This window comes from Alosa alosa, chromosome 14 (assembly GCF_017589495.1).
Source record: "Alosa alosa isolate M-15738 ecotype Scorff River chromosome 14, AALO_Geno_1.1, whole genome shotgun sequence".
Classification (NCBI taxonomy): Eukaryota; Metazoa; Chordata; class Actinopteri; order Clupeiformes; family Clupeidae; genus Alosa; species Alosa alosa.
The window spans coordinates 24,352,388-24,366,552 of NC_063202.1; the positions used below are offsets into that span (position 1 = coordinate 24,352,388).

Consider the following 14,165-nt stretch of genomic DNA (forward strand, 5'->3'; position numbering starts at 1 on the left):
ATTGGAGTATACAGTTCTAAGATGGAGTCACAAGACACAACCCTGCAAATTCCCAGTGTGTATGTTTTTTATAGTGACTCCAGCAGCTGATGAGGGATTTATTTTTGTTTGCATTGAATAAATAAACAGACAAAAACATGTACAGTTCATTCAATATTCAATATTTATCCTACAGAAAGGGAAAATGTAATCAGGAGCTTTTCAGTTTCCTAAGGTTGTGCTGGTATTCTAACTGTTGTATCACCTGCACGGTAAGGTTGAGGTAAGAATTAACCTATTCATGAATCTCTTAGTTCTTAACACATACCTACTCATTTGTTGAGAACACTCAGCCAGAACACTCAGACCTTTTTTCTTTTTTTTCCCAAAAAAGCTTTTATTATGTACACAGTGTAACCACTGAATCAAAGAGAACAACCTTACTGCATGGGCCACGCTAGAGGCATGGATAAAACTCTCACTGCAAAAATATAGTCTTGGCAAGGTTTGTGTGCATATATCTGACTCTTATTAGTCTCAATATGACAATGTGTATTTTCAGTTATTTTCAGACAAAAATAAATTGGAACAGGAGGATTGAGGAGATACCAGCAGAACACAGCGTGTTGACTGACTGAATCAATTTATTCTTTCATCTCTGCCTTATGAACTGCAATTATGTCACCCTGTTCTAGGTTTAGATCTCACCATTGCTAATGTTCATGATATTCTTCACAAACATTGATAATTACAAAAACATCAATTATCATGTTCAAGTAAAGACAACAAATATTGTGCTACTAAATATATAACTTATGACATAAAGATTTAAGGTAAATGTTTTTTACAGCTGCGCAAGAGGACTGCTGAATGACAAACAACACATTTGGTTGTGTATGAGAGCAAGGAGGACCACGTTTGAGAACAAATGACCTCAGAAGACACAGACAGACAGACAGACAGAGAGAGCTCCCAAGCATAAATGTGACACAGAAAGGACAGCAAACTGTCATAGGATGTCAAAGGATGTGTTGGGGAACTTTAACGTTTTCCTCTTCTTTGTGTGTGTGTGTGTGTGTGTGTGTGTGTGTGTGTGTGTGTGTGTGAGAGAGAGAGAGAGAGAGAGAGAGAGAGAGAGAGAGAGAAGAGAGAGGAGAGTGTGTGAGAGAAAAGATTCCAGTGTCAAGATATCCCAACCATGACTGAAACTGATTTGTTCTTATACCAAAGTTTGTGTGTGTGTGTGTGTGTGTGTGTGTGTGTGTGTGTGTGTCTGTCTGTGTGTGTCTGTGTGTGGGCTTGTGTTCTATGACTGAAACCATGGTGTGCTGTATCCCAAACTGCTTTCAAGTCTGAGTCACTATGAGCCACTGCACATCATCAAAAGTGTGACTCCAAATCAGCACAGTTAAATAAGCATAGCTCAACCCTGCAACTGGCAATTGTACACCCTTACTTCCTCACACACACACATATTCACACACACACAAACACAACATCATCCTCCCACACACACACACACCAAACACACACACAGGCATAAAACCTGTCATAAATAATCTTTATCACAGTGATTTGGTTCCCAGGTATCAGCTGACTGTGGGTCAGATCTGGCCTGGACCTAGTAAGAGTGGGCTATGGTGCCGCTGGACCTAGTAAGAGTGGTCCATGGCACCGCTGGACCTAGTAAGAGGTGGCTATGGCGTCACTGGACCTATAAGAGTGGGCTATGGCGCCACTGGACCTAGTAAGAGGTGGCTATGGCGTCACTGGACCTATACGAGTGGGCTATGGGGCCACTGGACCTAGTAAGAGGTGGCTATGGCGTCACTGGACCTATAAGAGTGGGCTATTGCGCCACTGGACCTAGTAAGAGGTGGCTATGGCGTCACTGGACCTATAAGAGTGGGCTATTGCGCCACTGGACCTAGTAAGAGGTGGCTATGGCGCCACTGGACCTAGTAAGAGTGGGCCATGCCGTGCTGGATGGGAGGGTGGTGTTTGCAGAGTTAAACAGGCAAACAGGGATGAACGTTTGTGGCGAAACTCTTTTTCTTTAAACTTTTAAAGCTGAGTATCTTTTTGTTCACGTCAAACAGTAAGCCTTTGTCCACTGACCAAGTATGTATGTTCACCGAGAACTTCGTCCACCCACTATTTGTGTGTTCACAAGTTGTTTGTGACAAAATCAAGGTAACGCACAGCAGGACTCCAGCAGGACAGAGGTCAGTCCAGATTGGGGTCTGAGCTACTGCAGGGTCAGCTGCTCACCTGGACTGGAAGCCTGTTCTCCAGCACAACACCTCAGTGGCACACACACACTGAGTAACGCCACAGAGAGCTGGACACAGATGGACACATGATGGCTACTGGGCAGAGGAACGGCTTGACCGTGTTCCAGTCTTGAGGCAGGTTTTACGCTTTGATGCTGTTGTTCAAAACAACCAATTCCAGTTCTCCACTCTTCTTACATAACTCCCAGTCGTCCACTTGAGGGGAAAAAACAAGCACAGTAAAATCAGTGGTACTGAGTGCCTTTGGATGTGCATCAATCATCAAAGTCCTTTACTCCACACACGTGTGGATTCTTTAATACCCTGTCTCCGAACGTAAACATGCAATGTGAACATCAACAAACATACGGCTATAACATATGCCTAATGAAGTCTGTGGAAACAGCAGATGACTACCAGACGCGCAGTGGTGCTGGAGATGAACTAGGTAGCAGAGTTGTATGGAGGTCTGGGGGCAGTACGGGGCAGTGTGGTGAACACACCGATGTCTCACGTCTCGGTGGCGCCGGCCTCACGGAGCAGCTGGGACGTTGCCGAGGCGCAGGGCGCGTCAGGGGGCTGCGGTGGCAGGAAGTCCGGCGAGGTGAGCATCATGGTGGTGGCCTGGCTCCCCTCCTGCAGAGGCACGATCTCCAGCCAGGTGAAGGAGCGCAGGTGCGTGGGCCGGTTGCCCAGCAGGGGGCGCCGCTGCTTGTAGTTGGCCCAGACCTGGACCAGCGTCTCCTTAAAGGGCCGTGTGGTCAGTGTGTAGAGGATGGGGTTCAGCGCGCTGTTGATGGGCAGGATGAAGATCACTACCCACGAACTAATGGAGCCTGACGGAGGAGGGAGAAAGGGATAGGAGAGAGGGAGAGAGGAAAGAAGGAGAGAGGGAGAGGATGTAAGGAGAGAGGAGAGAATATAAGGAGAGAGGGAAAGGATAGAAGGAGAGAGGAGAGGATAGAAGGAGAGAGGGAGAGAGTAAAACGAGAGAGGAGAGGATAGAAGGAGAGAGGAGAGGATAGAAGGAGAGAGGGAGAGAGTAAAAGGAGAGAGGAGAGGATAGAAGGAGAGATGAAAGGGAAGAGGATGGGATAAGAAAAGAAATGCCATAATATGAGGGAGGTGGTGGAAAGGAGAGAAGAGAAAAGGGAGGAGAGAGGATAGGAGAAGGGGAGATGAGAGAAGAGAACAAGTCAGGTGAGGACAGAGTAGGATGGGAGGGTTAAAGAGGAGAGGAAAGGGGTAGGTAGGTGAGGAGGTGTGGAGGGCAAACAAGGAGACGAGAAGATGGAAAGTAGAGAGGAAAGTAAAGATGGTGAAGAGAGGACAAAAGAAGAGACGGGAGTGAAAGAGAGAGAGGACAAAACAGAGAGAAAAGAGGAAGTTAAATGACGGTGTGGTTGCCACATTTCATCTTTTTAGAGCATGTGTTGAGGGGTTGAACTAATCCTATTATGGCAAAAGCTTGGCTCAGCTTATTACAGAACTCTAAAATCCTCAACAACACATTGACACGAGGCCTCTGCTCTAGACTGTGCATTTATGAGGCGGTGAGTCAAACAGCAAAGTCATCCCTTGACTGGCTGACATTTGCAAAGCCTGTGGTCTTTGCCTCTGAGCCCAGCCCCAGTGGACACTGCCAGCATGATAGTCCTAGCAAGACGTGTGTAGAATGAGGAAGGCTCCTCAGGTGTGGAGGGTCAGCTACTCCTCCTGTCCTCTCTTCTCTTCTCCTTTTTCTTTTCTCTCCTTTCCACTTCCTCCCTCATATTATGTCCTCTCTTTTATTGTCCCATCCTCTCCTCTCTCCTCCTATACTTTCCTCTCCTCTCTCCTTCAATCCTCTCCTTTCTCATTCCATCCTCTCCTCTCTAATTCAATCCTCTCCTTCAGTATATAGAGTGTGTACTGTATACTGTATATATATATATAGAGAGAGAGAGAGAAAGAAAGAGAGAGAAAGAGAGAGTGTGTTTGTGTGTGTGGATAGATTTGAGAGTTAGCTGCCTTCATATCACATCAAGGTTTTCACAGGTTTTACACTACAAACTAGCCACTAGCCACTACTAGTCAATATTAGGGGTGGGCGATATATATCGTCTGCGATAATATCGTGATTGTTGTTTTAACGATGTGCAAATTGACATTATCGAGTATTTAAATTTACTTATGGGGGAAAAACACTCGAAATCAGCATTGAAGACTCATACATTCCCAGGAGGTGTATGCGGGAGAAGCCCGGCTGCAGCAGAGCAAGTGTCACAAGATCACTAGTGGGTCACAATGACGACACACCGAAGCGGTTATGAGCTACGTACAGACGCATTTGATATTCGTAGCGCCCAATAAACGGCTCTGGGCATTCGTAAACCATGTTTCAAATACGAGAAAATTAACTTGGCACAGGGCTATAATGCAGATGCCCAAAGCAAATGGATATTAAACAGACCACTACATTTAACAGATCTAACAGAAACTGATGGATCACAATTTTTCACTGTGGGAATTGTATGGTAATGTCCCCGCATCAACACTTTCACAGGAGTTAATATTCTGCAGATCTGTCATCATTACTGGCTCTGCATCGCAGAGGAATCTCATGTGAATTATATTGAAATTCTCACTTCACTTCCTCACTTTTCAAACATTTAAACTCTGAAAGCTGTATGTCCTAAAATGACTCAAAATCAGATTTGTCTTGTATCTGCTCATTTGCTGGTTGATAGATAGATACTTTATTCCTCCCCACAGGGGAAATTCAGATGTCCAGCAGCCGTGTGTCTATCAACAAGCATTCACACTGCAATGCACTCATAAAAACCCTGATATTTCTCTAGAGTAGAGTTTCAGAACATGGTGTAGAAACAGGCTTCTCCTAATGCCACCTGCAATGAAAAGTTCCCGCTCCAGTCTCTTCCACATCACTCCGTCTCTTTCAGCAGTGTGCTGTGCATCACGATGAGCAGGTCAATCCGTCTTTTCCACGTGTGTTTAAAGCTAAGTCAGGCATAGCAGACTCATTCTAACAGAAGTCAGACATGGTTCTGGTTTGGTCCCATTTGGGTCCTACTGTAATTCGACCTTTGTTTAGCCTTGTTCTGGCCCTGATTTGGCCCCGTGGAGAGACGCTGGTGGTCAGTGCTGTCTGGGGCGTCGGATGGGGGGTAAAACCAGTACTGATTACTAGCAGCTGACAAGCAGCTGTAAGTAGGCTAAGCATGCTAAATTCGACATCCAAACAGTATTCTAACGTTAGCTTTGAGATACTGCTTGATTTCATAACTTAACTTAGTTTAGTCTCTTCAATGTAGCCTACTATGTTGTGATAAGACCTTAGCAGAGTTCACTTCAATGTAGCAGTTTTGAACAAATTTGCGCAGCATGGTCACAATGCTAAGCGGATTTAGTAGCAATTTAGCCAGACGTCTTCTATGCAATGCTTCTATGTGGCAACAACAATCCTTCAACAATCGTGAATATTTTGTTAAATGCACATGCAGAGGAGTAGGGCAGCGGGCTACGAGAGAGAGCAGGGCGGGGCAAGGAAAGGCTGTGTGCGTAAAAAGCGCAGCTCAATGCCAATGCAAGGATTTGACCTTATATTTAATTTAAATGAAATGAAATTAAACATAGAATATTCATCTGTGGCGGCCGATTTTTATTTTGTGGCGCCCCGCCACAGATTAGTCAATGTATGGGAAACACTGGGTCAGTGCTGCAGGTGGTCAGTGCTGTCTAGTGGCCAGTGCTGTATAGTGGTCAGTGCTCTAGGTGGACAGTGCTTTCTAGTGGTCAGTGTTGTCTAGTGGTCAGTGATGTCTAGTGGTCAGTGCTGCAGTCGATCAGTGCTGCATTTGGTCAGTGCTGTCTAATGGTCAGTGCTGTATAGTGGTCAGTGCTGTTGGTGGACAGTGCTGTCTAGTGGTCAGTGCTGTCTGGCTCACCTGGAATCTCCACCTGCATGAGGGATAAGATCTTCAGGATGAAGATGGGGATCCAGCAGAGCGAGTCTGTGATGACAATGGAGAAGAAGCGCTTGGCAATGGTCAGCTCTTTCTTGATGTGGTTGGTGTACTTGGTGGTCTGCGTGCCGGTTCTCTGGATGTTGTAGAACATGCTGCCATAGGAGAGGACTATGATGAGGAACGCTGCCAGATTCAGCCCTGTGGATAGGGGGGTAAAACACAATTTACACTAACACAAATTCATAGTGGCTCTGCATCAGGCTCACAATCAGTCAAACTTAAACTCACACAACACTGGCTCAACATCACCAAAACAAGTTTATTCTTCTGTTCAATACTTCTATCTCAGCATCACCCCACAACCTTTTTCTCCTGTTCAATACTTTTATTTGATAAGAAGGGGAAGAAGAACAGGAACTGGCCTGCTTTGACAAGTTAATATATAACTCAAACAAAATAAAAGATGCATGTTGAAGTGAACTAAACAAAAGACAATCCGCTAGCAGTGAGCCCCCCTCTTGTCCCCTCCAGGCCACCGTACCGAGGAAGATGACGATGGAATAGATCTGGGCACCCTCCGTCTCCCGCTGCTCCGAGTGCAAGGGGAAGCACACGCCGTTGGTCCCGTAGAAGTTCCGGAAGACCCCTTTGCAGACAAGCGGCAAGAAGGCGATGATGAAGCCCAGCGCCCAGATGGCCACCAAAATGGTGACGGTCCGGCGGCGGCCAGGCGTCAGGTAGCGGAACGGGTACACAATGCAGATGTACTTCTCCAGCGTCAGGTAGGTGAGCAGCAGCACACTCACCTCCGTGGACAGCATGGCCAGAGAGCCCACCACCTGGCATGCCGCGCTGTCCATCCACGCCTGCGCATGCCGGTTGTACTCGCCGCGGAACTTCAGGTCGTACGCACCGATCATGAACAGGTACACGCCCATGAGCCCGTCAGCACCTGCAGGGGCACAAAGGAGCACTTTGTGGACGCGGTGTCATCTGACGCACAGGCTAAGCATGACACGTGCTGATCAACAGGTCGATTATAGGTTGATTTGTAATAGGCACACAGACTGGTTTATAGGTCTGTAAGTGGAACAAGCGTATCAATAGCATGACCCTGGCTGGTCTATTAAGGTTTTGCACCTCCGTTCTAATGTTACGTCACCGTTTGTTTACAACTAGAGTGGTAGGCAAGAATGGTAGGCAAGGCACTGCAGACTGGTAGGCAAGCCTACAACAGTCGGGTTGCATAGGCTACACATAGTTACAAATAGCTTCCGGGATGCCGACCATGTGTAGGCCCTAACAGTTGGTTTTACAATAAGAAGCAAAAAGACGACGAACGACCGTTTAGCCTAGGCTACCTATCCTCATGGTTGATTCTGTGAAGTCTTTTATTCTCAAGATGGCCTAATGGTGTAGCCTACTGTCTACGAAGATGTAGGCTAAAATACAACTATCTACAGTCATCCAAAAATGAATTGCCAGAGATAGGCTATGAAGCGAAAAAGTGCAGCATTTTAAACATGGCAAGAATATTTTTACCGGAACAGTTTGTTCTAATTTGTCTCGTGAAATTCGTGCTTGTGGACATCAATCACCTATCTTCTGTCCTTCTATTTCAAGTTATCATGTATGGAGCTAAATTTGTCTCAATAATATTTGTATATGCGCAGAGGGGGATCCACAAATATTTCTTGATTTGCATGTGTGTTTTGATATCTACAAATAAAAAAATCGTATTTGTAACTCGTATATTGATTTTTACAAATATAGATGTGCATTTGTAAATAAAATGCCATTTGTAAAACCGAAAATTTTATTTGTGAAATGTGATTCTGCATTTGTGGATCACCAGCACATGCATTCTTCGCTTTCCAAAGTTACGTGTTTTTGAGACGTTCTTCACATGAAAGTCACACAAATCCACACGTAAATAGGCCTACTTTAATTCACCGGCACACAGAAATCGCAATCCAGTAGATGGCGACATCCACAAATATTTCTTGACTTGCATTCGTGTTTTGACATCCACAAATAAAAAAATCATATATGTAACTTGTAAATTGTTTTTCACAATTGTAGATGTGTATTTGTAAATGAAATGGCATTTGTAAAACTGAAAATTGCCTTTGTGAAATTTTGCATTTTGTGGATCACCAGCACACACAGTTTTCATTTTCGCATTTGTGGATCAGCATTTGTGGATCACGTATTTTTGAGACAAACTTTGCGCAGAGAAGCCACCCAGATCCACAAGTAGCCTGCTGACACTTTCTAATCCAGTAGATGGCAGTGTTGTTCTATGGGACTCATAACCAAAGATTCTTTGCTCATAACACACAGAGCTAGCGAACCTAGTTCTTAAATCTAACAAGTTATGCCTTTTACAACAAGCTTTTTGATGGAAAAGTGGTGTTTAATTTCCATAATCTTTGTTTAGTAAACGCATAAAACCGTCAGTTTGCAAGCGAAATCAAGAATTACGATCTTTGAATAGGGTTAAGCTTATGTGCTATAGCCTACAGGTCAGTTAGGCTAATAAACTGATTTGATCCTATGAATTGTTTAGCGATCACACAACAACCTAACACAGCAACCTCAAACACCACTGTTGAACCTAGGCTACTGCTTCAGTCATGTAAGAAATAAGCAGTTTATTAATTATCTTTACCCGTTTAATCAAGTCCACATGACCAAAATAACAGCATATTTAAAGGCTGAGCTAGCATAACAGCCGATGTTGCAATGGATAACTAATAAAAAGTTTCATACAATTAATGAAAAATAAAAAACTTTATCACTCACATTATAGACCCTTTTAACAAGGTAAACAAAAACAATGCTTGAACATTCTATTTGGGCCCCAATCTACTTCCGCTGCATTAAGATAACATATGGAATGTTAAAAAGGAAGTCTTGTGGAGCCAACTATGATGCTGATAATGGAACTCTCTTGAAAGGGTCTATATGGCTCTAAATAGGTCTATTAAGGTTTTGCACCTACGTCATAATGTCATGTGACCATTTGTTTACGACTAGAGTGGTAGGCAAGAATGGTAGGCAAGACACAGGGAGTGGTAGGCAAGCCTACAACAGTCGGGTTGCATAGGCTACACATGGTTACAAATAGCTTCAAAATTGAAATTTTAATATCAAATATTGACCGGGATGCCGACCACTTGTGTAGGCCCTAACAGTTGGTTTTACAATAAGAAGCAAAAAGGCAATGAACGACCGTTTAGCCTACTTATCCTCGTGGTTGTGGAGGATGATCGTTAGCAGCTGTGAAGTCTATTAGCATATTCTCAAGATGGCCTAATGGTGTAGCCTAGGACCTATACAACTATCTACAGTCGTCCAAAAATAAATTGCCAGAGATAGGCTATGAAGGGAAAAAGTGCAGCATTTTAAACATGGCAAGATTATTTTTACCGGAACAGTTTGTTCTAATTTGTCTCGTGAAATTTGTGCTTGTAGGACATCAATCACCTATCTTCTGTCCTTCTATTTCAAGATCATGAGTGTCATTTGATTATCACAAAATAAATGAAAACAGAATAGGCTTATGTGCTATAGCCTACTAGCCTAGAAATCTAGACGCGCCCCTAGCGGCAGCAAATTACATTTGCTGCCAGGGCTAGTCTAGCAACTCTCCGTTGGCTTGTGAGCTCCTGAAATCGAAACTTAATCAGGCCAATGAAATCGTGTATAGAGTCGTTAGGTGGGCTTAACATAATAATTGATGGCAGAGTTGCAACGGTTTGGCTTGAATTCCCTGCTACTTGAAAACAAATAAGATGGATGTTGCTGTTGGCTTAACAGTGTGACACGAAGTTAAGCTTTTATTAAGTTGGCAAACGTTTGAACTAGCCAACTAGCTCCGCTGGTGGGAAACGCATGGGACTCATAGCGCTGCCGCTGTCCTATTGCGTGCAGAGGGAATTTGAAAGACAACTGATTATCCCGCCCCTCGGACTGAGCACTGTGAACGGTGCACTGGCTCGTCAGAGTAATAGCCTTCAGCTCAGTTAGGCTAACTCCCGTATGACAAAATAAACAGATTTTTGAGCTGAACTTAACACAGCAACCTCAAACACCACTGTTGAACCTAGGCTACTGCTTCAGTTATGTAAGAAATAAGCAGTTTATGAATTATCTTTACCCGTTTAATCAAGTCCACATGACTAAAATAACAGCATATTTAAAGGCTGAGCTAGCATAACAGCCTAATATAGCCGATGCTGCAATTAACTAGTAAAAAAGTTTCATACAATTAATAATTAATTAAACTTTATCACTCACATTCTGAGTTTTTCTGGGTGGTTATATATCCATGCAGATCGTCTTTGAATGAGTCATCGCTGTTATATGTTATAATATGTTACAGGATTCATGACTTTAACGACATTAATGTTACATGATGCTGACTGACGCTGGCTATGTAGGCTACCGTTTTAACGTCTGCTGAGTCTACATGCCTACCAAAACCTGTCGCTGTTCAGTTCAAGTTAAATGATCAAATATTGTTTGATTTTGTGTCAACTTTCAGAGGGAAGACATGTTCCTTTCTGGCCAAATTTCACAGCTTCTAAGAAAGTCTATCGTCTTCGTGTAAACCGAGTTTTGAACAGAGAAAAAAAGTTAGGCTACCATAGGCTACATGCAGGTTCTCCCATAACGTTATCAATAAAGATCAATGCACCAAATCAGGGCGATTTTAGCGAAATAACGTTCCTGTGACAGGCTATGAAATATTGAACAATGGGATAACGTTTCATCATCACCTTTATTGATGCCTGAAATGTTGACATTGCTGAAATACAGAGATGTAGCCTACTGAGAGGAAGCTGCAGACAACGATGTTCAATGGGTTCAACTTGTTTCTTGACTACCAGGTGCATGTAAACAAAGCTATAGAACCTAGAATACGTCACATGAAAAACGTTAATAGATTACACAATCTGGACTGCTTTTCTTTAGGTGACCCCAAGTGATCTCTAAGCAGAATGATGGGTAATAAGTCTGACTTAGGTCTTAACCCTTAGAACCCTAAGCTGTTTTTAGGGCATTTTCACTACCTTTATTCATAAGGATTTATTCTGGTCATTGTAAGTGCCACACACACATATTATATATTATTTTTTTCAGCAGAGTCTAGGCTATCCAGATCTCATCATCATTTCATGTATTAGTACTAGCATTGATTTTATTTAGATTTTTAAAGAATTAAAATATAAAAAGTGTATTATAAAAATTCTTATATTTTGACATGCATCTCACCACAGCAAGCTCATAGCTCTACATGCATTTCATGTGTGTGTAGGGCAGACTGTCCTGAATCGGGCAATATAATTACCATGTTGGTGGGATACTCTGGGGCTGAGCAATTTACAGAAATATGTGGTGTGTGATTTACAGAAATAAATGCCATTTTTTATTTAGTGATGAAAAATGACCTTTTTGCGCTCAATACCTGTGACACGAACTGATCTGACCTGACTTGACCCAAGTTTGCGTGTTAGCATGTGTGGTGTATGCACTCATAATGATTCTCAACTTTTTACTGCATTGCCATGAACAAAGTAAAGGCAAAAAAGGTGTTTCTTTGTTGAACAAATTGGGATGCAATGTCAGCCTTGAATTGGGTGCCATGCAGGAATTTGCTAGGATCTCAAAACCGGATTATGAACATGCTTTGCCATAGAGAAACACACGATAGCGTTGGATTATAAACATGCTTTACCACAAAAACAGACAAAAACGTGGGGTAAGTCCAGCTATATGAAGTTATTATTTTGCTGTCACTTCGTCTGTTTTATAACCCAGAAGGATGTACTTGGTATCAAATGATAGCTCTGTGTCTCCTCTTTCATCTGACATGCGTGGCATATCTATCCGATCACGGGTCCGCGAGTAATTCAAACGAGAGTAATGGGTGTGCAGCGTTGGTTTGTGTATATGACATTAATATTTTGCAGTCACTTCGTCTGTTTTTATAAGCCAGAAGGATCGATATCCATGGTACCAATGGATAGCCCTGTGTCTCCTCTTTCATCTGATATGCTTGCCATATCTATGCTATCACGGGTTTGCGAGTAATTCAAACGAGAGTAATGGGTGCGCGAGTGAACGCAGAGAAGTATAGACTGTAAATATGATGCAATTTGATTTAATTTAATGATTTTTTTTAATTTTCATACTTGATCGTACAGACAAGTGCGTAGTCTCTTTGGAAAGCCTCACTTCTTCTCTGTCATGCAATAAAGGTTTCATCTCGCTGCAACAAGTCGCGGAGCAATGTAACAGAGAAGAAAGGGTGTGTGTTTTTGACGCACTTTGCGTCAATCGGGTTCTAAGGGTTAATAGGCCTTCACACCAGACAGCTCTCAATCAGAACTGAACTGATCTAGTGGACACTGAGCTGAGAGCACGCAGACAGCTCTCAATCAGAACTAATCTAGTGGATACTGAGCTGAGAGCGCTGTCAGAGGACCAGCTAATGTGTCTCAGTCCTTAGTGACAGGAGACGAGACCCCCCCCCTCCCCATCAAAGTTGGGATCTGTGGACCTTGATATTTCTCAGCGTGCTTGAAGCCTCCTGACAGCCTAGCCACATGTGAGATTAGCACAGTTGAGTTTGATTCATCTAAAGCTAAACCAATCAGTGGGAAATCCATTTTGACATCTCGCTTAGGCATCACATAGCAACATCAAAAGGGGATGCATTAGCGTTTACACAGGCCTCAGATCTGGGTAACGGTCCCTACACTACATGTACATACTGTATGTCTCAACAGAGCAGCAAATGTGCTTCTACATATATCACACCATGCTGGCCTCTTTGAAGTCCGCAGATCCATGAAATATATCAAAGCACATTTTACTGGCAGCTCTCGTTAGGGACGGCTCAGTAACCAGGGAAGACGACCCCACACAAAAGACAGAGGCGGTGAGCACAGATGCTGATGCTCCTCGTGGGGCCAGAGCGGGTCAGGCGGAAACATGAGAGGACTTTTGGGGGGGACTACGGGGGCGTCCAAGGAGCACATGAGACAACGGGAACCTACAGGGACAACAGGAGTGGAGTGATCTGAGGGGAAGATGGTGTGTGTGCATGTGTGTGTGGGCTGGGGGACCAATGGGAGCACGGCCAGGCCAGAAGTGAATTTTTTCAGTCAAGAGAGTTGAAATTACAAAAGATACTTCTGAGTTCAAAACACTGTTTCTATTGATGTCCATATAAAAAGGGTGCACACCCACACACCCACACACAGACACACATGCGTGCGTGCACACACACACACACACACACACACACACATAAATACAAATATAAATACAAATATAAACGCAAATAAACTAGACACAAACATTTTTTTTAGGTCGACCTGACCACGAACTGCAAAGGGCATTTATCATCTGGTAGCACAATCTGGTGGAAATCATGGGCAATTAAACAGGGATTACTGTTGAGAGCTCAAAGCTCTGTACAAATCTCAACATGTGTGGTACTTACAGCAGAGTGAGATGATACACATGGCGTGGAGCTTGTTCTCCGAGCGGATGTAGGATCGCATACAGATTACAAAGACGTTGCCGAAGCATGTGGTTGCCGAGACAACCCATACAAAGACACGGAGCACGATGTTGGCCAGCATGTCTTCTAGCGAGGAGATGCCATCGGTGTTGGGCTTACAGCTGCGCACGTGTGGAGCGTAGCCGCAGTACTGAAACTTCTTGAAGTAGCTGAAGAGAAGAGAGGAGTACGGAACACATTTTAGGAACAACAGAGAACAGGTCCCATTAGCAGCAGAGAAGAGGACACGTTCTAGCTGTTTCCTAAAAGAGGGTTTTCGTCATAGCAATTAAACATGAACTTTGCTATCAAAATTCCCTATTAAAATTCCCCAAGTCCCTATTTTACATAAGGTTGCAGTGAAATATT

General features: G+C 43.6%; 1 protein-coding gene across 5 annotated transcripts in view; it reads right to left on the reverse strand.

Moving 5' to 3' along the window:
* Positions 1-288: 288 nt before the first annotated feature.
* Positions 289-14,165, reverse strand: part of rxfp1 (relaxin family peptide receptor 1) — a 119,952-nt gene continuing 106,075 nt past the window's right edge. For 2 of the 5 annotated variants that reach the window (XM_048263368.1, XM_048263370.1), the window contains 4 exons: positions 13,737-13,966; positions 6,762-7,172; positions 6,200-6,418; positions 289-3,088 (listed from right to left, as the gene is read on the reverse strand). In XM_048263368.1, coding sequence (XP_048119325.1) covers positions 2,763-3,088; positions 6,200-6,418; positions 6,762-7,172; positions 13,737-13,966 — 1,186 coding nt within the window. In that variant the 3' untranslated portion in view covers positions 289-2,762. The remainder of the gene's footprint in view (positions 3,089-6,199; positions 6,419-6,761; positions 7,173-13,736; positions 13,967-14,165) is intronic. The other 3 variants (XR_007195703.1, XR_007195702.1, XM_048263369.1) reach the window with 3 other exon arrangements.